Below are 25,702 nucleotides of genomic sequence, written 5' to 3'. Positions count from 1 at the left end.
CTTTCATTCCTAGGTATTTACCCAGGAGAAATTGACATGTATGTCTACACAAAGACTTAGACCTAAATATTCATAATAAAAAAATACAGAAAATCTAAATACGGACTATTTAGCAGAAAATATTAAGGAGATTCTCTTTATGATTAAACACAAGATAGGACTACTCACTGTCACTATTACTGTACATGGTTCTGGAGAATCCAGGTAATAAAGAGTTTGACAAGAAACAGATGCAAGAGGCATTATCAGTGGATTTTTTATTATTATTTGTTTATTATATGATTGTATACCTAGAAAATTCAGGAGATGCTAAAATACTATTACGACTATTGCATAGACTAGTAAGATGGCTAGATAAAAGAAGACTACATACAAATAAAAGCTAACAGTCATTGAGCGTTCTGCATATGTCACATCACTTCTGTGAAGAAAATGAAACCTCAGTGAAGGATACAAAATGAGATATGAAGAAGGGGAAAGATAGACTTTCTTCCTGGATGAAAAGATTGATTATTTAAGGGTTTGAATATTTCCCAAATGAATATGTAAGTAAAATAATATTTTAAACAGATTCCAGTCTTGCGGAGGATAAGAGTATGAGTAGATTTACAGGTAGATTTTATAAAGTTTGCTTTACAAAATACATGAGTTTGAATAGCCAAGGCAGTATTGAAAGAGTATAATAGTGAGATGTGGCTTGCCTTCCGATCCGATCCTGTTGCCATCGAGTCGATTCTGACTCATAGCGACCATATAGGGCAGAGTAGAACTGCCCCATAGAGCTTCCATGGAGCTCCTGGTGGATTCAAACTGCTGACCTTCTGATCAGCAGCTGTAGCTGTTAACCACTATGCCACCAGGGTTTTCGTGGCTTGCCTTAATAAAAAATAATAATAATAATAATAGATAACTAAAATGTTGCAGCCACACTACAGTGAAATAAAGCAGTTTACCATTGTGACTTAACCAGACCTCTACGTCTGAAAGTCCAGAAACAGGCCTGTATCTAACCGGGAGTATCGTCATATAGTAAAAAGTGGTATTTCATACCATGATTACTTAAGAAATGCCTCTGAGAGTGAGATACCTGACTGTCCTTTAAAAAGAAATTTAAATTCTTCATTTGTGTCATATCTAAAAACAATTTTTACATTGATCATATCCCACCCCCCCCCCAAAAAAAACCCCAAACTGGTTGCCGTTGAATCTGTTCCAACTCACAGCAACCCTTTAGGACAGAGTAGAATTGCCCCAGAGGGTTTCCGAGGAGCAGCTGGTAGATTCAAACTGTCGACCTTTTGGTTAGCAAAAAAAAAAAACCCAAACTCAGTGCCGTCGAGTTGATTCCGACTCATAGCCAAGCTCTTAACCACTGTGCTACCAGGGCTCCACTGATCATAGCTTTAACTAGAAATGTTTTACTATAAGAAACACTGGAATAAAACATTGTATGTGGAGAAATCCTTTCTTTCTGTGACATAATGGCCACAAACCATAAGGAAAAAGATACACAGGTCAAAAGTTGATAAAGCAAAAACGGGGCAATTAATAGTATAAAATACCCTCCTTACAGTCAGTAGAAAATGAGGCAACTCACATGACTGTAAATTATGGAGGAAGGAATCAAAATAGCCAATAATCACAGGTAAAAATATTTCACTTCTCTATTTAACTAAATGCAAATTAAATCAACAATGAACTGTCATTCCCCTCATCAGATTCGCACACAGTCTTAGTTATCTCATGCTGCTATAACAGAAATACCACAGGTGGATGGCTTTAACAAAGAGCAATTTATTTCTTTGCAGTAAAGTACGCTAAAAGCCCAAATTCAGGGTGTCAACTCCAGGGGAAGGCTTTCTCTCTGCTGGCCTTCTCATCAGTCTTCCCCCAGACCAGGAGCTTCTCCACACAGGGACCCCAGGTCCAAAGGACGCACTCTGCTCCTGGCACTGCTTTCTAGGTGGTATGAGGTCCCCTGTCTTTCTGCTCACTTCCTTCTTTTATATCTCAAGAGATTGCCTCAGGACACAATCCGGTCTTATAGACTGAGTCCTGCCTCACTAACAAAACTGCTGCCCATCCTCCCTCATTAACTTTATAGAGGCAGGATTTACAACATATAGGAAAGTCCCATAATACCTGGAATCATGGCCTAGCCAAATTGATACTCGTATTTTTGGTGGGACATAATTCAATCCATGACGCACACATTGAAATGATTGCCAGCATCCCAGATACGTGAGGCTAGAGAGAAAATGGGCACACTGAAAACATTTTGATGTTCCCATAATTTAGGAGACGACTTCACAGCATTTATAAAAATTTTTAATTGTGTTTCATATATTCTGGCTAGACTACATCCACAAACTAATAATTAATCATTACATAAAACTTATATAGGGCAGTTCTGTTTATAACACCTAAACTTAACAGGCCTTGTATAGGTCTGTTAATAGGAGAATGTGTTATCTCTTACACTTTAAAGATAACTAAAACGTTATTTAACTTGTAGCATGGTATATGCAAGTGCTATGAAACCACTGAAAAGAATAGCACAGATACTTAATCATATATTATTACATGAAAAAGTTGCAAAGTAATATATGTAGGTATACAGTTTTTTGTTAAATAAGTGCTTGAAATGAGTATATATCAATATGTTTATATGAACATAGAAGTCTGTTTACCATTAACAGTGGCTACCTCTGGGGATAGAAATGGAGAGGATGGGACAGGGAGCTGCTGGGAGTTTTTCTGTTTACTGGGTATTATTTTTAAGTGGTAGAGTTACAGATAACTTTAAGGAATTGTGGGTAAGTTTTCATTTTTAAAATTCATTTGACAATTTTATATCTACTTCATGCACAGAGACTATCTTTTTTCTAGGTAAGAAGTTTTCTTTCTTTGTTTCATTAAATTGAAAGTGGTGGTGTTAGGTGACATTGAGTCAGTTCCAACCCATAGCAACCCTGCATACAACAGATTGAAACACTGCCTGGTCCTGTGCCATCTCACAGTCATTACTATGCTTGGGCCCATTGCTGCAGCCGCTATGTCAGTCCATTTCATTGAGGGTTTTCCACTTTTTCGCTGACCCTCCATGTTATCAAGCATGGTGTCCTTCTCCAAGGACTGATCCCTCATGATAACATATCCAAAGTATATGAGATGAAGTCTCACCCTCCTTGCTTCTAAGGAGCATTCTGGCTGTACTTCTTGACAGATTTGTTCATTCTTCTGGCAGTCCCTGGTGTATTCATTGTTTTTCGCTAACACCATAATTCAAAGGCATCAATTCTTCAGTCTTCTTTATTCGTTGTCTGGCTTTCACATTCTTGATTCCTTGACAGTCAGGAAATCAAAAGATGCTTTGCATTGGGTAAATCTGCTGCAAAAGATCTCTTTAAAGTGTTGAAGAGCAAAGATGTCACCTTGAAGACTGAGGTGCGCCTGACCCAAGCGATGGTACTTTCAATTGCATCATATGCATGTGAAAGCTGGACAATGAATAAGGAAGACCGAAGAAGAAGATGCCTTTGAATTGTGGTGTTGGTGAAGAATATTGAATACACCATGGACTGCCAAAAGAACGAACAAATCTGTTTTAGAAGAAGTACAAGCAGAATGCTCCTTAGAAGCAAGGATGGTGAGACTGCTTCTTACATACTTTGGACATGTTGTCAGGAGGCATCAGTCCCTGGAGAAGGACATCATGCTTGGCAGAGTACAGGTTCAGCGGAAAAGAGGAAGACCCTCAACGAGGTGGATTGACACAGTGGCTGCAAAAATGAGCTCAAGCATAACAACAATTGTAAGGATGGCACAGGACTGGGCAGTGTTTCGTTCTGTTGTGCATAGGGTCGCTATGAGTCGGAACCGACTCAAAGGCACTGAACAACAACAACAAGCTCTCACATGCATATGAGGCGATTGAAAATACCATAGCTTTGGTCAGGCACACCTTACTCCTCAAAGTGACATCCTTGCTTTTCAACGCTTTAAAGAGGTCTTTTGCAGCAGCTTTGGCCAACGCACTATGTCTTCTAGTTTCCTGACTGCAGCTTCCATGGGCATTGATTGTGGATTCAAGTAAAAATGTAATCATTGACAAAGTCTATCTTTTCTCCTTTTATCATGTTGTTGTTTACTGGCCCAGTTGTGAGAATCTTTGTTTTCTTTATGTTGAGGTGTAATCCATACAGAAGACTGTAGTCTTGGATCTTCATCAGTAAGTGCTTCAAGTCCTCTTCATTTTCAGCAAGCAAGGCTGTGTCACCTGGTTACGACCAGTTGTTAATGCATCTTCCTCTGATCCTAATGCCACATTCTTGTTTGTATAGTCCAGCTCCTCGGGTTATTTGCCCAGCATGCAGATTGAATAAGTATGGTGGAAGGATACGATGCTAACGCACACCTTTCCTGATTTTAAATCACACCATATCCCCTTCTACTGTTTGAACAGCTGCCTCTCGGTCTACGTGCAGATTCTTCATGAGCACAATTAAGTATTCTGGTGAATTCCCGTTCTCCACAATGTTATCCATAATTTGTTATGATCCACACAGCCAAATGCCTCTACATAGGCAATAAAACACAGGTAGACATCTTTCTGGTATTTTCTGCTTTCAGCCATGATCCATCTGACATCACCAGTGATATCCCTCGTTCTATATTGTCTTTGTATCCAGGGTGAACTTCTGGCAGTTCCCTCTTGATGTACTGCTGCAACTGCTTTTGAATAATCTTCAGCAAAATTTTACTTGTCTGTAATGTTAATGATATTACCCGAAAATTTCTGCATTCTGTTGAATTGCCTTTCTTTGGAATGGGCACAAATATGGATCTCTTTCAGTCAGTTGGCCAGATTGCTGTCTTCCAAATTTCTTGACATAGACGAGTGAGCACCTCCAGTGCTGCATCCATTTGTTGAAACATCTCAGTTGGTTTTCCGTCAATTCGTGGCACCTTGTTTTTCTTCAAGCCTTTGGTGTAGCTTCGGTACTATCGGTTCTTAATCGTATGCTACCTTCTGAAATGGTTGAATATCTGCCAATTCTTTTTGGTACAGTGACTGCGTATTCCTTTCATCTTCCTTTGATGCTTCCTGCATCATTGAATATTTTCCATGTAGAATCCCTGTAAACTCGAGGCTTGAATTTTTTCTTCAATTCTTTCAGCTTGAGAAATGCCCAGCATGTTCTTCCCTTTTGGTCTTTGCATATGTCGTTATAATACTTTGTCTTCTTGAGTTGCTCCTCAAAATCTTCTGTTCAGCTCTTTCACTTTATCATTTCTTCCGTTTGCTTTAGCTACTCAACGTTCAAGAGCAAGTTTCAGTCTTTTCAGACATCCATTTTGGTCTTTTCTTTTTTCCCTGTCTTTTTAGTGACCTGTTGTTTTCTTCATCGATGATGTCCTTGATGTCATCCCAAAACTGGTCTGGTATTCAGTCATTAGTGTTCAGTTCTTGAGATGGTATCTAAATTAAAATGGTATGTACTCAAGGGTATACTTTTGCTCTCGTGGACTTGCTCTAATTTTCTTCAGCTTCAGCCAGAACTTGCATGTGAGCAATTGATGGTCTGTTCCACAGCCGGCCCCTGGCCTTGTTCTGAGTGATGATATGGTAGTGAGATTTTCCATCATCTGTTTCCACAGATAGTCTGTTTGATTCCTGTGTATTCCATCTGGAAAAGTCCACATGTATAAACCCATTGCCATCAAGTCAATTCCGACTCATAGCAACCCTATAGGGCAGAGTAGAACTCCCCCATAGGGTTTCCAGGGAGCAGCTGGTGGTTTCAAACTGCCAACGTTTTGGTTAGCAGCCATAGCTCTTAACCACTACACCACTAGGGTTTCCTCCACATGCATAGTCGCCGTTTATGTTGTTGAGAAAAGGTGTTTGCAATGAAAAAGTCGTTGTTCTTGCAAAATTCTGTTACGCGATCTCCGGCATCATTTCTTTCACATCAAGGCCATATTTTCCAACTACAGATCCTTCTTTTTTGTTTCCAACTTTGCATTTCCATCACCAGTAATTATCAATGCATCTTGATTGCGTGTTTGATCAATTACAGACTGCAGAAGTTGGTAAAATTTTTCAATTTTTGACCTTAGTGGTTGACATGTAAATTTGAATAGTAGTCGTATTAACTGGCCTTCCCTGTAGGTGTATAGATCTTGAAGTGCAGATAGATCTTCAAAAGTTCTTTTTGACAATGAATGCAACGCCATTTTTCAGTTTTTCATTCCTGGCATAGTAGACTGTATGATCGTCCGATTCAAAATGGCCAATACCAGTCCATTTCAGCTCACTAATGCCTAGGATATCGATGTTTATGCATTCCATCTCATTTTTGACGATATCCAATTTTCCTAGATTCATACTTCATACATTCCACATTCTGATTATTCATGGATGTTTGTGGCTGTTTCTTCTCATTTTGAGGCATGCCACATCAGCAAAGGAACGTCCCAAAAGCTTGACTCCATTAAGGTCAACTCTTCTTTGAGGAGGCGGCAGCTCTTCCCCAGTCATCTCAGTGCCTTCCAGCCTGAGGGGCTCTGCTTGTGGTACCACAGCAGACAGTGTTCACTGCTGTCCTAAGGCTCACACTGGCCAATATGTTTTCAGAAGTAGGCCACCAGGTCCTTCTTCCTAGTCTGTCTTAGTCTGGAAGCGCCGCTGAAACCTGTCCACCATGGGTGACCCTGCTAGTGTTTGAATACTGATGGCATAACTTCCAGCATCACGGCAACATGCAAGCTCCCACAGTCCAACAAACTGACAGATGTTTGGGGGTAGCCATCCTAGTGGGAGTGAAATGGCATCTCATTGCGATTTTGTTTTGCATCTCTCTGTTGGCTAATGATGTTGAGCATCTTTACATGTGTTTCATGGCCATTTGAATACCTTTTATGGTGAAATGTCTTTTCAGGTCCTTAGACCGTTTTATAATTGGGTTGTCTTTTTGTTGTTCAGTTGTCAAAGTTTTATATGTATTAGATTCTTATCAGTTACATAGTTTTCAAAGATATTTTCCTGGTCGGTAGGTTGTGTTTTCACATTTTTGGTAAAGTCCTTTGATGAATAAAAAAAGTTTTTATTTTTTATGAGGCCCCATTTGTTTATTTTGTCTTTTGCTGTTTGTGCTTTTGTTATTATTGCCTCTACATTTTCTTCAAAGGATATTATGGTTTTAGTTTACACACTTAGGTCCTTAGCCCATTTTGAATTTGTTTTTGTGTATGGTGTGAGGCATGGATCCTGTTCATTTTTCAGCATGTGGAAATCCAATTTTCCCAACACCATTTATTGAAGAGACATTTTTTCCCCATCAAATGGACTTTAGACCACCCTTGTCAAAAATCAGTCGACAGTAGATCTGTGGTATGGAATTATTTCTGGACTCTCAATTCTATTCCATTGGACTATATGTCTGTTGTTATACCAGTGCCAGGCCGTTTCGATTAGCTATATAGTGTGTTTTAAAATCGGGAAGTGTGAGTCCTCCTGTATGTTCTTCTCTTTTAACATTGGTTTAGCTATTTGGGGCCTCTTGCCATTCTGTATAAAGTTGAAGATTGTTTTTTGCATTTCTGTAAAAAAAAGCCGTTGGAATTTTGATAGGGATTGCATTGAATCTGGAGATTGCTTTAGGTAGCATTGACATCTTAACAATATTAAGTCTTCCAGTCCATGAACATGGAACATCTTTCCACTTTAAGTCTTTTTTAACCCTTCCAGCAGTGTTTTATAATTTTCATTGTATAAGTCCTTCATATCCCTGGTTATATTTATTCCTAGGTATTTAATATTCTCTTAGGTGCTGTTGTAAATGGAATCATTTCTCTAATTTGCCTTTCATATTTCTCATTGCTGGCGTATACAGACCCAGCTCATTTTTGTTTGTTGAACCTGTACCCTGCAACTTTGTTAAGTTCCTCTATTAGTTCTAGAAGTTTTCTTGCTGGCTCTTTGAGATTTTCTATATATAGGATCATATCATCTTTGAATAGAGATAATTTTACTTCTTTTTTCCTCATCTGGATACCTTTTATTTCTTTTTCTTTTCTTATTGCTCTGGCTAGAACTTATAATACAATATTGAATAGAAGTGAGAGCAAGCACCCTTGTATCTTATTTCAACAGGAAAGCTCTCAGTCTTTCTCCATTAAGTATAGTGTTGGTTGTTGGTTTTTCATATATGTCCTTAATCATATGGAGCAACTTTCCTTCTTTTCCAGTTTTGAGATGTTCATCAAGAAACGTTGTTGGATTTTATCAAGTGCCTTTTTTGCATCCATAGATATGATCATGTAGATCTTTGCTTTATTGATGAGGTGGTGTATTACACTGATTTATTTTCTAATGTTAAACCATCCTTTCATTCCTAGAATAAATCCCACTTGGTCATGGGATTTAAATTTATAAAGACTTGCTTTGTGACCTAACATGTGGTCTCGTCTGGAGAACGATCCATGTGCTTTGGGGTAGAGTGTATTTTGTGCTTCTGTTTGGATGAAATATTCTGTATATGTCTATGAAGTTTGGTTGGTTAATGGTGTCACTCAACTCCTCTGTTTCCTTTTTGCTTTTCTACATATGCTGTCCAATATTGAAAGTGGTGTATTGAAGCCTCCAACTATTATTGTAGTGCTATCTATGGAGCAGTTCTTTTCTGTCCTATAGGGTTGTTATGAGTCAGAATCAACTCGACAGCAATAGATTTGGTTGTTTTTTTGTTTGTTTGTTTGTTTTTTCTTTATTTCTCCCTTCAATCCTGTCAGTGTTTGCTTTATATGTTTAGGCATTCTGATAGTGGTTGCATATATATTTTATTATTCTTAATTCTTCTTGAATTGTCCCTTTCATCACTATATAATGTCCGTCTTATCTTTTCAAACAGATTTTGACTGACAGTCTACTTTATCTGATACAAAGATTTCCACCCCAGCTCTCTTTTGATTATTATTTGCATGGAATATTTTTTTTCTCTTTTCACTTCCAGCCTATTTGACTCCTTGTGTCTAAGATGTCTCTCTTATAAACAGCATATAATTGGATCATGTGTTTTTATGTATTCTGCCACTCTCTGCCTTTGATTGTTTTGTCCATTTGCATTCACTGTAATTACTGATAAGAAGTGACTGACTTCTGCCATTTTGTTTATTCGTAATCTTGTGTCTTAAGCCTTCTTTGTTTTTGTCTTTTACTACAGCTTGCTTTTGTGTTTTGTTGGTTTATTGTGGTCATCCACTTTGGTTCCCTTCTCCATTTTTTCTGTATGTATTTTAGATATTTTCTTAGTGTTTACCATGAATATTACATTTAACAGCTTGTATTATAACATCCGAGGGTAAATTGTTATCCAACTTAACTTCAATAACACACAAGAAATTCTATAGCCACCGTGTTTCTCTTCCCCTACCTTTTTTGTTGTTATCACTAATTATATCTTCATATTTCATGTGTCCTGTAATGTAATTTTATCCTTGCTTTCTATACATTTGTTATTAAAAAGCATGAAGGACAAAATAACTAGAATTATCAAGCATGAATACCTTATTAATAGCCTTTATACTTTTCCATGTACTTCTCTTTATTAGGGTTTTTTTTTTTTTTTAATGTATGGATTTGAATTGCATTCTAGTGTCTTTTCACTTGCAGAACTCCCATCAGTATTTTGTGTATGGCCGGTTTGCTGGATATAACTCTCACAGCTTCTGTTTGTCTGGGATGTCTTGAAGGGCAGTTTTGCTGGATATAGTATTTTTGCTTGACAGTTTTGTTCTTTTAGCACTTTAAATATATTCCATTGCCTCGTGGCCTCCAATAGTTCTGCAGAGATATTGGCTCTTACTCTTTTTGTGGATCCTTTGCATATGACTGTTTGCTTCTCTCTTACTGCTTTCAGGATTCTCTCTTTATCTTTACTTTTTGAGAGCCCAACTCTGACATGTCTCAGTGTAGATCTCTTTGGGTTTAGCCTGCTTACAGTTCTTTGAGCTTCTTGGATTTGTAGATTCATGTCCTTCGTCAGATTGAGAAAATTTTTGGTAATTATTTCTTCAAGTATTCTTTCTGTCCCTTTGTCTCTTTCCTCTGCTTCTGGATGAATTCTGGAATTCCCATGATGCGTATATTGGAGCCCTGGTGGCACAGTGTTTAAGAGCTCCGCTGTTAACCAAAAAGTAGATGGTTTGAATTCACTAGCCAACTTCTTCGAAACCCTATGGGGTAGTTCTGCTCTGTCCTATAGGTTCACTATGAGTTGGAATCAACTTGATGGCAGCGGGTTTTGGGTTTTTTTGTTGTGTTGTCCCATAATTCCATTAAAGTGTGCTCAGCCTACTAGAGACTGTTCCTGTTGCTCTCAGTCTTTGTGATTTCTACTACCTTATCCTCTAATTCGTTGATTCTTTCTAATGCTTGATTTATGTTATTAAAATCCTTCCATTTGTTTCTCATTTCACTTATTATTCCTTACAGTTACAATATTTCTGTTAGGTTTCTTTTTATCCCTTTTTTTAGGTCCTCATTTTGTTTTTACATTGTTTTCCTTATTTCTTGCAGATCTTTGTGTTTTCCCTTGACTCTTTATGTTTAATGTTGTTGGATTATATTCTTCCATTCATTATTTGGTCTTCATTGATGTGTTTTCACACCCTTCATCATGTTCATTTGGATCATTTCTCTTTGTGTGTCTAGAGATTTTCTGTTGGAGCATTGGAATTTTAAAGGGTGTTAACTTTCTCAGATCTCCGCAGTATCTCCACAGTACTTTCTGCAGTAAAGTCTTAGGCTGGCTGAATCTTTGGCCTTTGCTTATCGTTTTCTCTCCCTCTCTCTGATAGCGCCTTCTCTCTCCCTAGTTTCATTAGTATTCAGAAGTTCCAAATCTTAGTTTTTAACTTTCAGTGTCCCCAGATCATCAGAGAACACACAGTGATTACTGTCTCCATCAGCAGGCACCTCTTCTTGGGCAAGATATCACGCAGTAATCAGTCTTTCCACCAGAGGACGTCATCCTCTCCCTAGGTACTACTTCCCTCACTTCTCTCTTTCCACAATCACATTTTCAGTGAGAAAACCATATCCAGTAAGCTCCCTTCATGGCTTGGTGTTTCCCTCCCATTTTGCCCAAGGCTTCCTTACCTGCTCTGTGGGAGCTGCTTATATCTGAGCAGACATTTCAGGAGGAGGAAGGACTAGCACTCCCCAGAAAGAGCCCTGAGAGATCTGTCTTGCTGGTTTCAGAGCCCTAGTGGCCCTGTGGTGGTGGTGCCACTATAGGGAATGTTTTGTAGGAGTTCATGTTAATCCTGCAGCTAACACTTACCAGTTGAGGGGGGAGTTGTCACACACTGAACAGACCCCCTGTGAGGTCTGCTTTGTTGCTATCAGAGCCTACCTAATATGTTGACTGATGATATAGCCTCCACTCAAGATTCCTGCCTCCTAGAACACTGCAGCCTCAGTTGGCAGTTCTCAGTGCCAACTGCCAGAGGGGAGCAGACAGATCCAAACTGACCCCCAGGGAGGCTTGTCCTGTTGGTTTCAGAGGCCTGAGCTGTGGGGTGCACAGAGAGGCCAGTAGAGTGCTGACTGTGGGTACAGACTGCACTTCAAGGGCCTTATTTAGCAGTTTGCAACAGCCTGGCAACCAACAGTTATCAGGTTGGGCTAGAATGTCATGCTGTGGTCGGATCCCCATGGAGGTCTGCTGTGGCTGTCAGAGCCCACTCCCCACTCCCCTCAGTAGATTTTTGGCTATTAGTGCAGCCTCCACGCAAGACGCTTGCTTCCTAGCACGTGCCAGCCTCAGTCAGCAGTCCTCAGCACCAACCGGAAGTGGGAGCAGACTAACCTGAATTGACTGCCAGAGAGATTTGTCCCGTTGGTTTCAGAGGCCTGAGGTATGGGATGTGCAAGGAGGTAGGTAGAGTGCTTACTTGCAAGCAGAATCCAGTGCAGGGCACCTTCTGTACCAATTTGCAGCAGCTTTGCAGCTGACAGTGTCCAAGTGCGTGAGGGGCTATCACGTTCTGAATGGACCCCCAGGGATTCTGCCTTGTTGCTGTCAGAGCCCATCCTGTAGTATGTTGGTTGTGGGTGTAACCTGTATTCAAGATGCCTGCTTCCTAGCACAGAGCAGCCTCAGTCAGCATTGCTCAACGCAGACCAAAAGGGGGAGCAGACAGACCCAAACTGACCCCCAAGAACGTCTGTCTTATTGGTTAGAGAAGCTTGATCTAGAGGGTGTACAGGGAGGCAGGTAGCGTGTTGACTATGGGAGAAGACTTCACTGCAGGGGCCTTCTGTAACAGTTCACAGCAGCCTTGCAGCTGACAGTGTCCAGATGGAGAAGGTGCTGGCATTCTCCAGACAGAGCCCTGGGGAGGCCTGCCTTTTCAATTTTAGGACAGAAGTTTGAAGTCCTGTCTCTTCGTACAGACAAGGGATGTGGTGGTTAGGGAAGCAGGCTCTTTTGCTTGGACCACTGCTCCAGTTCACAGCTCCCAGCAACTCAGGTGGCTGGGAGGAGGGGCAGGGACAGTGGGAGATACAACTTTCCTACTCTATACAACTCATTGATTTGTTGATTCTTGCCTGCCTGCAGTTTTCCACTGCTTTCCTTTGCTGCCTGATTCAGGTCCCTCAAAGCAAGCACTGTTTCCTTGTTGCATTTGTGGGGTAGGTCATAACAATGGTTTGTGTATGCCACCATCTTCCCAGAATCCCCACACTTGATTTCTTTAACCACTGTTTTATACTGCTTCCTATTGTAGGGGTTCTCCAGACAGAATCACTGCTCTCTTAATCCATCCCTTTGTCCTCATAGGGAAATAGGGAAAGACATAAAGACATTTGTACATGGATTATACAGTTAGCTGTCTGTCAGGCAAAGCAAATACTTGTGCGCATGGTTTCTCTCAGTGTGAGTGGCTATGGGTTAGAAGATAATTGCAGTAAGGGGAAAACATGGCTGCACGTTACCCCTATCTACAGAGCCAAAACTGCTTGTGATGCTTCTTTGAACACGTTTATAGTGTATTAGAACAGGTCTTACAAGTAGGTTTTCTGGATTGGGATGGAATAGAAAAATAGGTCACAAAAAGGAAGTCTTGATTGGGATAGCATTTCAGTTAAGCATTTTGAAGAACAGGGGATCCAGTCTCACCATCAGACAAAGCAGAATTGCTTCAGTTGCCCAACCAAAAATTAAGTTCTAACTCAAACCTTTCTCTCTGCAGCAGAACCAAAGCCAGAAATCCAGCCCTGTCCTTTCTGCCTTCCGGATTTCTCCAGTCAGAAATTCCACATGCAACGTGTACTATGCAGTCCTCCCCCTTGGATGTTCACGTGCTTGTGTGCTGAAAATCACGTCCAGCTGAGGGGTTCCTGCCCAGGGGAACAGAAGAAACAGCAGCAAACCTGTGATGAAAGTTCCTGGAGTGATAAATCAAAAGGTCAGGAGAGAGAAGGTGCCAGACCTATGTTTGGAAGGACAAAGAAAAGGACTTCAGGAACATTCTCCAGGCTACCCCAAAGGCAGCAAGTCAACTCTAGGAATGGCATCAGAGGTGTGGAAATAGAGACCAGACCAGCTCAGAGGGGGATCCCTGAGGAAACAGACAAATTATTGAAGAGGATAGAAGTCTTAGGGTTTGGAACAGTCAACTGTGGAGAGTGTGGACTAGGCTTCAGCAAGATGACAAACCTACTTAGTCACCAGAGGATACACTCAGGGGAGAAGCCTTATGTGTGTGGGGTGTGTGAGAAGGGCTTTAGTCTAAAGAAAAGCCTTGCCAGACACCAGAAAGCACATTCAGGGGAGAAACCTATTGTGTGCAGGGAGTGTGGGCGAGGATTTAACCGGAAATCAACACTCATCATACATGAGAGGACACACTCGGGTGAAAAGCCTTATATGTGCAGTGAGTGTGGGCGAGGCTTTAGTCAAAAGTCAAACCTTATCATACACCAGAGGACACACTCAGGGGAGAAGCCTTACGTGTGCAGGGAGTGTGGGAAAGGCTTTAGCCAGAAATCAGCTGTCGTTAGACACCAGAGGACACACTCAGAGGAGAAGACCATTGTGTGTGGTGATTGTGGACTAGGCTTTAGTGATAGGTCAAACCTCATCTCACACCAGAGGACACATTCAGGGGAGAAGCCTTATGCTTGCAAGGAATGTGGACGATGCTTTAGGCAAAGGACAACCCTAGTCAATCACCAGAGGACACACTCAAAGGAGAAGCCTTATGTGTGTGGGGTGTGTGGGCACAGTTTTAGCCAGAATTCAACCCTAATCTCACACAGGAGGACACACACAGGGGAGAAGCCTTATGTGTGCGGAGTGTGTGGACGAGGCTTTAGTCTGAAGTCACACCTCACCAGACATCAGAACATACACTCAGGTGATAAGCCCATTGTGTGCAAGGATTGTGGGCGAGGCTTCAGCCAGCAATCAAATCTCATCAGACACCAGAGGACACACTCAGGGGAGAAGCCAATGGTATGTGAAGATTGTGGGCGAGGTTTCAGCCAGAAGTCAAACCTAATTGCACACCAGAGGACACATTCAGGGGAAAAGCCTTATGTGTGCAGGGAATGTGGGAGAGGCTTCAGCCACCAGGCAGGTCTCATCAGGCACAAGAGGAAACACTCAAGGGACAAGCCTTATACATGCAGGCAATGTGGACTTGGTTTTAGCAATAAGTCAACTTTAATTACACATAAGCGGTTACATTCAGAAGACAAGCCTTGTGCGTGCAGAGAATGCGGTCAAGATTTTACCCAAAAGTCACACCTCCTGTTGCATCAGATGACTCACAAGGGAGAGAAGCCTTACATGTACAGGACATATGGGCAAGGCTTTAACCAAAAGTCCCACCTCAGCAGACCCAGGAGGATAAAGCCTGTCCATCACAAGTCCCCATTCCAAGCTGACTTGGAGACTTGTTCAGGGCAATCTTCTGTCCCCTTGCACTCCCTTTGAAAGTAAAGATGACATCGTGGACTAAGTGGTCAAAATTTTTACACTTTCATGAAATGGAGTAGAAAAATGCATTCCTTAAGTGTTCAAAGGACATTTGACTTAGTTTACTTTCTCTGCACTAAGTCTTTTCCATGTTTTGTGGCCTTTTGTTTTAATAAACTTTGCTTCTTTACAAATCTGTGTACCTCATTCACTTAAAAAAAAAAATAGGTAATAAGTATTGGTACAGATGTCTTCAACTCTTAAGCCCTGTGTTGCTCCCAGTTCAGTTTCTTCGAAGACAAGAACTGATCTAAGGTCTCTTAGCCAACACTCTCAGTAGTTCTCCAGTTCACAGGGCTAAAGATATTTAACCATGTTTAAAGATTTTCCACCATATTGCTTTCATTTTGTTCCAGTCCAAAGTGGTTTTGTTCACAAGAGAAAAGGCCTTCGTTGAAGACCGAGCAAGATGGCAGAGTAGGCAGTTCCAAGTTCTTGTCTCCACACACAGTCTGGCAGAACCAACTATGTCAGAACTCTGGAAATCATTCAAGGGTTTACAGCAACCAAGACAGCACTGACTCAAGAAAAAGACAACTTCAAAATGGTAGGAAATCTTTATGGCATTTTTACTTGCCTGTGCCTCCACCTTCAGGGCATGGCAGCAGTCTTAAAGTAGTGGTAGCCTGTGTTTTCCGAGAAAGACCATGGTCTCTGGCTCCGGAAGAGCAGAACACACCTTATATGCAAATTGTTGCATGTTTCTGTTCTAACCTGTCCGGGGGCTACCTGAAGGACTGATGCAAGGCACTCATCTCTGTTTTGCCTAACTCAGAACTCAGCCTGGAAAAACAGTGGGTGTTGCTTGGAAACACTGCATTTCAAAGTAACCCACAGACGCCTGGGGCGAGATAATGGTTGAAAACTACAAAACATGGCCAAACGTGAGAACAAAACCGGGAGAATTTCTTTGGGAAATTAAGACATTAAAAAGAGCCTGTGTATAAGAGAGAACTTAGAAGGCTACATACATGCCCAGGGCAACACCCTACAGTTTAACCTCACCGATGGCTAGGCTTTAGTGTATGCCTGGGTAAGTTGAAGGAGTACCTCAACACAGTCAATCTGCAAACACTGGGAGAGGTGGTTTTCTTTGTTTTGTTTTTTTCCCCCTTAGCTCCTGGTGTTCAAAGAAATCTATCAAAACTCCACCTGAGCCAATAACCACTCAAAAAATGCTCAAGTCATTAGTGAAATGCAAATCAAAACCACAGTGAGATACCACGTCACACCCGCTAGGTTGGCTATTATTATCAGAAAAACTGAAACTAATAAGTGTTGGCCAAGATGTGGGGAAATTGGAACACTCGTGCATTGCTGGTGGGATTAGGATTGGAGGAAGACATTAACAACCTGTGATATACAGATAACAATCTTGGTTACTGAAAGTGAATAGGATTTGAAGCACTTACTGATGAAGATCAAAGACAGCAGCCTTCAGTATGAATTACACCTCAACAAAGAGAACACAAAAATCTTCACAACTGGACCAATAAACAACATAATGATAAATGGAGAAAATATTGAAGTTATCAAGGATTTAATTTTGGATCCATAGTCAACACCCATGGAAGCAGCAGTGAAGAAATCAAGTGATGTGTTGGACAAATCTGCTGCAAAAGACCTCTTTAAAGTGTTAAAAAGCAAAGATACCACTTTGAGGACTAAGTGTACCTGACCCAAACCATGATATTTTCGGTCACCTCATATGCATGTAAAACCTGGACAGTGAATAAGAAGACCAAAGAAGAATTGATGCCTTTGAATTGTGGTGTTGGCAAAGAATAGTGAATATATCACAGACTGCCAAAAGAATGAACAAAGCTGTCTTGGAAGAAGTACAGCCAGAATGCTCCTTAGAAGCAAGGATGGCGAGACTTCGTTATCAGGACATGTTATCAGGAGGGAGCCATCCCTGGTGAAGGACATCATGCTTGGTAGAATGTCATTGAAAAAGAGAAGATCCTCAGTGAGAGGGACTGACACAGTGGCTGCAACAATGAGCTGAAACATAGCAACAATTGTGAGGAAGGCACAGGACCTAGCAGTGTTTCATTCTGTTGTACATAGGGTAGCTATGAGTCAGAACCAACTAAATGGCACCTAACAACAACAATTCCTGAGAATCTAGGAAGCCATGCATATGGATAGGGCTGTGAGCACCCTCAGAAAAGCCCTGAGAATGCCTCAGGGCATTCACCTATGGCTGACTTTGAGGTTCTGCACAAATAGGAAGTGAAGGCTAAGGCAGAGTTGTAAACCAACTGGATCAGTGTTGAAGGCAATTTCCAATAAACACACAGAGCAACTGAAAGATTTATTGGTTCCAGGTGTTTCAGGAAATCTCTGCCCAATCATTAGCTGACCATGAAGCTAACTGAGTAGAGACTCCAGTGGCTACACATGACAAACACTTTACAGAATTATTTTGGGAAAGTCACCAAAAAAAAAAGAAACTAGTACCAAAAATATTATAAAAACAAACCCTAGGGGAGGGGGGAATCTGATTTCTAGAGCCTCCATATTATTATTCTTTTTTCTTTTTTTTTTATTAACTTTTATTGAGCTTCGAGTGAATGTTTACAAATCAAGTCAGACTGTCACATATAAGTTTATATACACCTTACTCTGTACTCCCACTTGCTCTCCCCATAATGATTCAGCCCTTCCAGTCTCTCATTTCGTAACATTTTTGCCAGCTTCCAACTCTCTCTATCCTCCCATCCCCCCTCCAGACAGGAGATGTCAACACAGTCTCAAGTGTCCATCTGATATAATTAGTTCACTCTTCATCAGCATCTCTCTCCTACCCACTGTCCAGTCCCTTTCATGTCTGATGAGTTGTCTTCGGGAATGGTTCCTGTCCTGGGCCAACAGAAGGTTTGGGGACCATGACCGCCGGGATTCTTCTAGTCTCAGTCAGACCATTAAGTATGGTCTTTTTGTGACAATTTGGAGTCTGCATCCCACTCATCTCTTGCTCGCTCAGGGGTTCTCTGTTGGGCTCCCTGTCAGGGCAGTCATTGATTGTGGCCCGGCACCAACTAGTTTTTCTGGTCTCAGGATGATGTAGGTCACTGGTTCATGTGGCTCTTTCTGTCTCATGGGCTCATAGTTATCGTGTGACCTTGGTGTTCTTCCTTCACCTTTGATCCAGGTGGGTTGAGACCAATTGATGCATCTTAGATGGCCACTTGTTAGCATTTAAGACCCCAGACGCCACATTTCAAAGTGGGATGCAGAATGTTTTCATAATAGAATTATTTTGCCAATTGACTTAGAAGTCCCCTTAAACCATGGTCCCCAAACCCCCACCCTTGGTCCGCTGACCTTTGAAGCATTCGGTTTGTCCCGGAAACTTCTTTGCTTTTGGTCCAGTCCAGTTGAGCTGACCTTCCATGTATTGAGTGTTGTCCTTCCCTTCACCTAAAGCAGTTCTTATCTACTAATTAATCAGTAAAAAACCCTCTCCCATCCTCCCTCTCTCCCCACCTCATAACCACAAAAGTATGTGTTCTTCTCAGGTTTACTATTACTCAAGATCTTATAATAGTGGTCTTATACAATATTTGTCCTTTTGCCTCTGACTAATTTCGCTCAGCATAATGCCTTCCAGGTTCCTCCATGTTATGAAATGTTTCACAGATTCGTCACTGTTCTTTATCGATGCGTAGTATTCCATTGTGTGAATATACCACAATTTATTTACCCATTCATCCGTTGATGGACACCTTGGTTGCTTCCAGCTTTTTGCTATTGTAAACAGAGCTGCAATAAACATGGGTGTGCCTATATCTGTTTGTGTGAAGGCTCTTGTTTCTCTAGGGTATATTCCGAGGAGTGGGATTTCTGGGTTGTATGGTAGTTCTATTTCTAACTGTTTAAGATAACGCCAGATAGATTTCCAAAGTGGTTGTGCCATTTTACATTCCCACCAGCAGTGTATAAGAGTTCCAATCTCTCCGCAGCCTCTCCAACATTTATTATTTTGTGTTTTTTGGATTAATGCCAGCCTTGTTGGAGTGAGATGGAATCTCATCGTAGTTTTAATCTGCATTTCTCTAATGGCTAATGATCGAGAGCATTTTCTCATGTATCTGTTAGCTGCCTGAATATCTTCTTTAGTGAAGTGTGTGTTCATATCCTTTGCCCACTTCTTGAGTGGGTTGTTTGTCTTTTTGTGGTTGAGTTTTGACAGAATCATGTAGATTTTAGAGATCAGGCGCTGGTCGGAGATGTCATAGCTGAAAATTCTTTCCCAGTCTGTAGGTGGTCTTTTTACTCTTTTGGTGAAGTCTTTAGATGAGCATAGGTGTTTGATTTTTAGGAGCTCCCAGTTATCGGGTTTCTCTTCATCATTTTTGGTAATGTTTTGTATTCTGTTTATGCCTTGTATTAGGGCTCCTAAGGTCCCTATTTTTTCTTCCATGATCTTTATCGTTTTAGTCTTTATGTTTAGGTCTTTGATCCACTTGGAGTCAGTTTTTGTGCATGGTGTGAGGTATGGGTCCTGTTTCATTTTTTTGCAAATGGATATCCAGTTATGCCAGCACCATTTGTTAAAAAGACTATCTTTTCCCCAATTAACTGACACTGGGCCTTTGTCAAATATCAGCTGCTCATACGTGGATGGATTTATATCTGGTTTCTCAATTCTGTTCCATTGGTCTATGTGCCTGTTGTCGTACCAGTACCAGGCTGTTTTGACTACTGTGGCTGTATAATAGGTTCTGAAGTCAGGTAGAGTGAGGCCTCCCGCTTTCTTCTTTTTCAGTAACGCTTTGCTAATCCGAGGCTTCTTTCCCTTCCATATGAAATTGGTGATTTGTTTCTCTATCACCTTAAGAAATGACATTGGAATTTGGATCGGAAGTGCATTGTATGTATAGATGGCTTTTGGTAGAATAGCCATTTTTACTATGTTAAGTCTTCCTATCCATGAGCAAGGTATGTTTTTCCACTTAAGTATGTCCTTTTGAATTTCTTGTAGTAGAGCTTTGTAGTTTTCTTTGTATAGGTCTTTTACATCCTTGGTAAGATTTATTCCTAAGTATTTTATCTTCTTGGGGGCTACTGTGAATGGTATTGATTTGGTTGTTTCCTCTTCAGTGTTCTTTTTGTTGATGTAGAGGAATCCAAGTGATTTTTGTATGTTTATTTTATAATCTGAGACTCTGCCAAACTCTTCTATTAGTTTCAGTAGTTTTCTGGAGGATTCCTTAGGGTTTTCTGTGTATATAATCATGTCATCTGCAAATAGTGATAACTTTACTTCCTCCTTGCCAATCCGGATACCTTTTATTTCTTTGTCTAGCCTAATTGCCCTGGCTAGGACTTCAGCACGATGTTGAATAAGAGCGGTGATAAAGGGCATCCTTGTCTGGTTCCTGTTCTCAAGGGAAATGCTTTCAGGTTCTCTCCATTTAGAGTGATATTGGCTGTTGGCTTTGCATAGATGCCCTTTATTATGTTTAGGAATTTTCCTTCAATTCCTATTTTGGTAAGAGTTTTTATCATAAATGGGTGTTGGACTTCGTCAAATGCCTTTTCTGCATCAATTGATAAGATCATGTGGTTTTTGTCTTTTGTTTTATTTATGTGATGGATTACATTAATGGTTTTTCTGATATTAAACCAGCCTTGCATACCTGGTATAAATCCCACTTGATCAGCGTGAATTATTTTTTTGATGTGTTGTTGGATTCTATTGGCTAGAATTTTATTGAGGATTTTTGCATCTATGTTCATGAGGGATATAGGTCTATAATTTTGTTTTTTTTGTAATGTCTTTACCTGGTTTTGGTATCAGGGAGATGGTGGCTTCATAGAATGAGTTGGGTAGTATTCCGTCACTTTCTATGCTTTGAAATACCTTTAGTAGTAGTGGTGTTAACTCTTCTCTGAAAGTTTGGTAGAACTCTGCAGTATAGCCATCCGCCCCAGGGCTTTTTTTTGTTGGGAGTTTTTTGATTTCCGTTTCAATCTCTTTTTTAGTTATGGGTCTATTTAGTTGTTCTAATTCTGATTGTGTTAGTTTAGGTAGGTAGTGTTTTTCCAGGAATTCATCCATTTCTTCTAGGTTTGCAAATTTGTTAGAGTACAATTTTTTGTAATAATCTGATATGATTCTTTTAATTTCAGTTGGGTCTGTTGTGATGTGGCCCTTCTCGTTTCTTATTCGGGTTATTTGTTTCCTTTCCTGTATTTCTTTAGTCAGTCTGGCCAATGGTTTATCAATTTTGTTAATTTTTCTGAAGAACCAGCTTTGTTAATTCTTTCAATTGTTTTTCTGTTCTCTAATTCATTTAGTTCAGCTCTAATTTTTATGATTTGTTTTCTTCTGGTGCCTGATGGATTCTTTTGTTGCTCACTTTCTATTTGTTCAAGTTGTAGGGACAGTTCTCTGATTTTGGCTCTTTGTTCTTTTTGTATGTGTGCATTTATCGATATAAATTGGCCTCTGAGCACTGCTTTTGCTGTGTCCCAGAGGTTTTGATAGGAAGTATTTTCATTCTCGTTGCATTCTATGAATTTCCTTATTCCCTCCTTGATGTCTTCTATAACCCAGTCTTTTTTCAGGAGGGTATTGTTCAGTTTCCAAGTATTTGATTTCTTTTCCCTAATTTTTCTGTTATTGATTTCCATTTTTATGGCCTTGTGGTCTGAGAAGATGCTTTGTAATATTTTGCTGTTTTGGATTCCGCAAAGGTTTGTTTTATGACCTAATATGTGGTCTATCCTAGAGAATGTTCCATGTGCGCTAGAAAAAAAAGTATACTTTGCAGCAGTTGGGTGTAGAGTTCTGTATAAGTGAATGAGGTCAAGTTGGTTGATTGTTGTAATTAGGTCTTCCGTGTCTCTATTGAGCTTCTTACTGGATGTCCTGTCCTTCTCCGAAAGTGGTGTGTTGAAGTCTCCTACTATAATTGTGGAGGTGTCTATCTCACTTTTCAGTTCTGTTAAAATTTGATTTATGTATCTTGCAGCCCTGTCATTGGGTGTGTAAATATTTAATATGGTTATGTCTTCCTGATCGATTGTCCCTTTTATCATCATGTAGTGTCCTTCTTTACCCTTTGTGGCGGATTTAAGTCTAAAGTCTATTTTGTCAGAAATTAATATTGCTACTCCTCTTCTTTTTTGCTTATTGCTTGCTTGATATATTTTTTTCCATCCTTTGAGTTTTAGTTTGTTTGTGTCTCTAAGTCTAAGGTGTGTCTCTTGTAGGCAGCATATAGACGGATCGTGTTTCTTTATCCAGTCCGAGACTCTCTGTCTCTTTATTGGTGCATTTAATCCATTTACATTCAGCGTAATTATAGATAAATAAGTGTTTAGTGTTGTCATTTTGATGCCTTTTTATGTGTGTTGTTGACAATTTCATTTTTCCTCATACTTCTTTGTGCTGAGACGTTTTTCTTAGTAAATTGTGAGATCCTCATTTTCGTAGTGTTTGACTTTATGTTTGTTGAGTCGTTATGTTTTTCTTGGCTTTTATCTTGAGTTATGGAGTTGTTATACCTCTTTGTGGTTACCTTATTATTTACCCCTATTTTTCTAAGTAAAAACCTAACTTGTATTGTTCTGTATCGCCTTGTTTCACTCTCCGTATGGCAGTTCTATGCCACCTGTATTTAGTCCCTCTTTTTGATTATTGTGATCTTTTACATATTGACTTCAGTGATTCCCTGTTAGGAGCATTTTTTTTTTTAATTAATCTTAATTTGTTTTTGTGATTTCTCTATTTGAGTTGATATCAGGATGTTCTGTTTTGTGACCTTGTGTTGTGCTGGTATCTGATATTATTGGTTTTCTGACCAAACAATATCCTTTAGTATTTCTTGTAGCTTTGGTTTGTTTTTTGCAAATTCTCTAAGCTTGTGTTTATCTGTAAATATCTTAATTTCTCCTTCATATTTCAGAGAGAGTTTTGCTGGATATATAATCCTTGGTTGGCAGTTTTTCTCCTTCAGTGTTCTGTATATGTTGTCCCATTCCCTTCTTGCCTGCATGGTTTCTGCTGAGTAGTCTGAACTTATTCTTATTGATCCTCCCTTGAAGGAAACCTTTCTTTTCTCCCTGGCTGCTTTTAAAATTTTCTCTTTATCTTTGGTTTTGGCGAGTTTGATGATAATATGTCTTTGTGTTTTTCTTTTTGGATCAGTCTTAAATGGGGTTCGATGAGCATCTTGGATAGATATCCTTTCGTCTTTCATGATGTCAGGGAAGTTTTCTGTCAGCAGATCTTCAATTATTTTCTCTGTGTTTTCTGTCCTTCCTCCCTGTTCTGGGACTCCAATCACACGCAAGTTATCCTTCTTGATAGAGTCCCACATGATTCTTAGGGTTTCTTCATTTTTTTAATTCTTTTATCTGATTTTTTTTCAGCTATGTTGGTGTTAATTCCCTGGTCCTCCAGATTTCCCAGTCTGCATTCTAATTGCTCGAGTCTGCTCCTCTGACTTCCTATTGCGTTGTCTAATTCTGTAATTTTATTGTTAATCTTTTGGATTTCTACATGCTGTCTCTCTATGGATTCTTGCAACTTATTAATTTTTCCAGTATGTTCTTGAATAATCTTTTTGAGTTCTTCAACTGTTTTATCAGTGTGTTCCTTGGCTTTTTCTGCAGTTTTCTGAGTCTGGCTGTGCCCAGGAAAAGTAGGAGACTTCCCAGTTTCTTGTAAAATTCCAGCCTGAAATATCTGTGCCTTTTGTCTTGTCCTTTATGGTCAAGTGAAGGAGCAGGAGTGAGCAGAGAAGGAACAGTTGGGCCCATGTCTTTTATGGAGAGGAAATCTTCAAGAAGTTTGGGACTGGAGCATTGGCAAGAAACTGGGAAAATCTTTTCAATTTTGTAGTTCGCCAAGGTTAAAGCAGAAACCTGAGTATGATGAGTTAAAAATAGACAAGAGGAAAAAGCAAGTAATGTGAGTTCTTGGGACTCTGTGAAGAGAAGAATTGGAGAAAAATGAAAAATGATGCTGGATATACTCCAGAAAGGAGAGGGTTACCTTCATGGCACCATGCCCAGTACACCTAAAGCTGGATCCCTGGTACCAGCTAGAGAAGCCACATCACTGGATCATAAGCCAAAGAAAAGTCCCTGTCCACAGGGAAGTCAGTACATACTAAAGTGTTTGTGCTCCTAGTATCCGGGTTGTGAGACCCCGAATGTAGTGACTTTGAGGTATACAATTACATGAGACAGGTGGTTCTGGGACACTATGTGCATGGTGACTTAAGGGTTAAGTAGGCACCTGCGGGTGATCTGTAAATCAGCCACACAAATACCACCTTAAACAAACATGGTTTAATTTACAGATGGCTGAAAGCACCTCAGTTTGGGGAAATCCTTAAACATAAGGATTTGCTACCTAATATCCTTATGCCATTTTCAGCATCTCTATTGAGCAGTTTTCAGAGTAAAGAACCTCAGACTGATGACCTTATTTCCAAGGCAGCTCCTTCTTTGTCACTGCAGCATAATGTCAATTCCTTTTCTCCATGTTTTCACTATAACACAACCCTAAATTGTGTTTTATTGACTATGCAAAGGCATTCAACTGTGTGGATCATAACAAATTATGGGTAACATTGCAAAGAATGGGAATTCCAGAACACTTACATATTTTACGGAAATAACCCATGCTGTTTGTTTTTGTAAGCACACTATGCTAATTTTTTTACATGTTGGCAAACAAACATAGAAGGTGCACCTTATTTGCATAGAAATACGCTAATTGTGCTCATGCAAAACCTGTAGATAGACCAAGAGGCAGTCACTCAAACAGAACAGGGGGATACTGCATGGTTTAAAATCAGGAAAGCTGTGCTTCAGGGTTGCATTCTTTCACCATACTTATTCAATCTGTATTTTGAGCATATAATCCGAGAAGCTGGGCTGTATGAAGAAGAACACAGCATCAGGATTGGAAGAAAACTAACAACCCACAATATGCAGGTGACACAACATTGCTTGCTGAAAATGAAGAGGATTACAGGATATTGCAAGTACACTGAGGGTAGAAGGGTGATCCCTCAAGCTACAGAAGGCATTTCTGGTGGTTAAGATAAAACATGAAATACAGATCAAATTTATTAGAGTTGTTCACAGTCAGCAATGATGATCTTCTTGCTGGTCTTGCCGTTCCTGGACCCAAGGTGCTTCATGCCTTCTTTCACCTTGCCAAAGACCACATGCTTGCCATCCAACCATTCAGTCTTAGCAGTGCAGATAAAAAACTGGGAACCATTTGCACGTGGGTACAGCATTTGCCATGGACAGGCTGCCGGGATCTGTATGCTTCAAGATGAAGTTCTCATCATGAAACTTCTCCCTGTAGGTGGACTTGCCGCCAGTGCCATTATGGCATGTTAAGTCACCACCCTGGCACATAAACCCAGGAATAATTCTGTGAAAGCAGGGAACTTTATAACCAATGCTTTCTCCCTAGTGCTCAGAAAGCAAAAGTTTTCTGCTGTCTGTGGAGCTTTTATTTGCAAACAGGTGGATCGAAATACACGGTGGGGTTGACCATGGCTGGGAGCAGCAGGACCAGATAAGGATGCAGATTTGGGTGGGCAGTGTCTGCAAAGCCTGAAATTGTCAACTCTTGAGGGAAATTTTGGCAATATTTTTCAATTTTC

At 40.3% G+C, this 25,702-nt stretch overlaps 1 protein-coding gene and 1 pseudogene across 9 annotated transcripts in view; one reads left to right on the top strand and one right to left on the bottom strand.

Annotated features, from left to right (window-relative positions):
- The window catches only part of ZNF133 (zinc finger protein 133), a 48,102-nt gene extending 32,912 nt beyond the window's left edge, over positions 1–15,190 (top strand). For 3 of the 9 annotated variants that reach the window (XM_064275744.1, XM_023549901.2, XM_064275745.1), the window contains one exon: positions 13,264–15,186. In XM_064275744.1, the coding sequence (XP_064131814.1) occupies positions 13,264–15,011 (1,748 nt within the window). In that variant the 3' untranslated portion in view covers positions 15,012–15,186. Of the gene's footprint in view, positions 1–10,520; positions 11,048–13,263 lie in introns of those variants that run through there. The other 6 variants (XM_064275746.1, XM_064275750.1, XM_064275749.1 and 3 more) reach the window with 4 other exon arrangements.
- Positions 15,191–25,034: 9,844 nt separating this feature from the next.
- LOC100677644 (peptidyl-prolyl cis-trans isomerase A-like) lies at positions 25,035–25,483 on the bottom strand (annotated as a pseudogene).
- Between the last annotated feature and the right edge of the window lie 219 nt (positions 25,484–25,702).

This window comes from Loxodonta africana, chromosome 24, assembly GCF_030014295.1.
Source record: "Loxodonta africana isolate mLoxAfr1 chromosome 24, mLoxAfr1.hap2, whole genome shotgun sequence".
Taxonomy (NCBI): Eukaryota; Metazoa; Chordata; class Mammalia; order Proboscidea; family Elephantidae; genus Loxodonta; species Loxodonta africana.
This window is presented reverse-complemented; position numbering and strand designations above follow the sequence as displayed.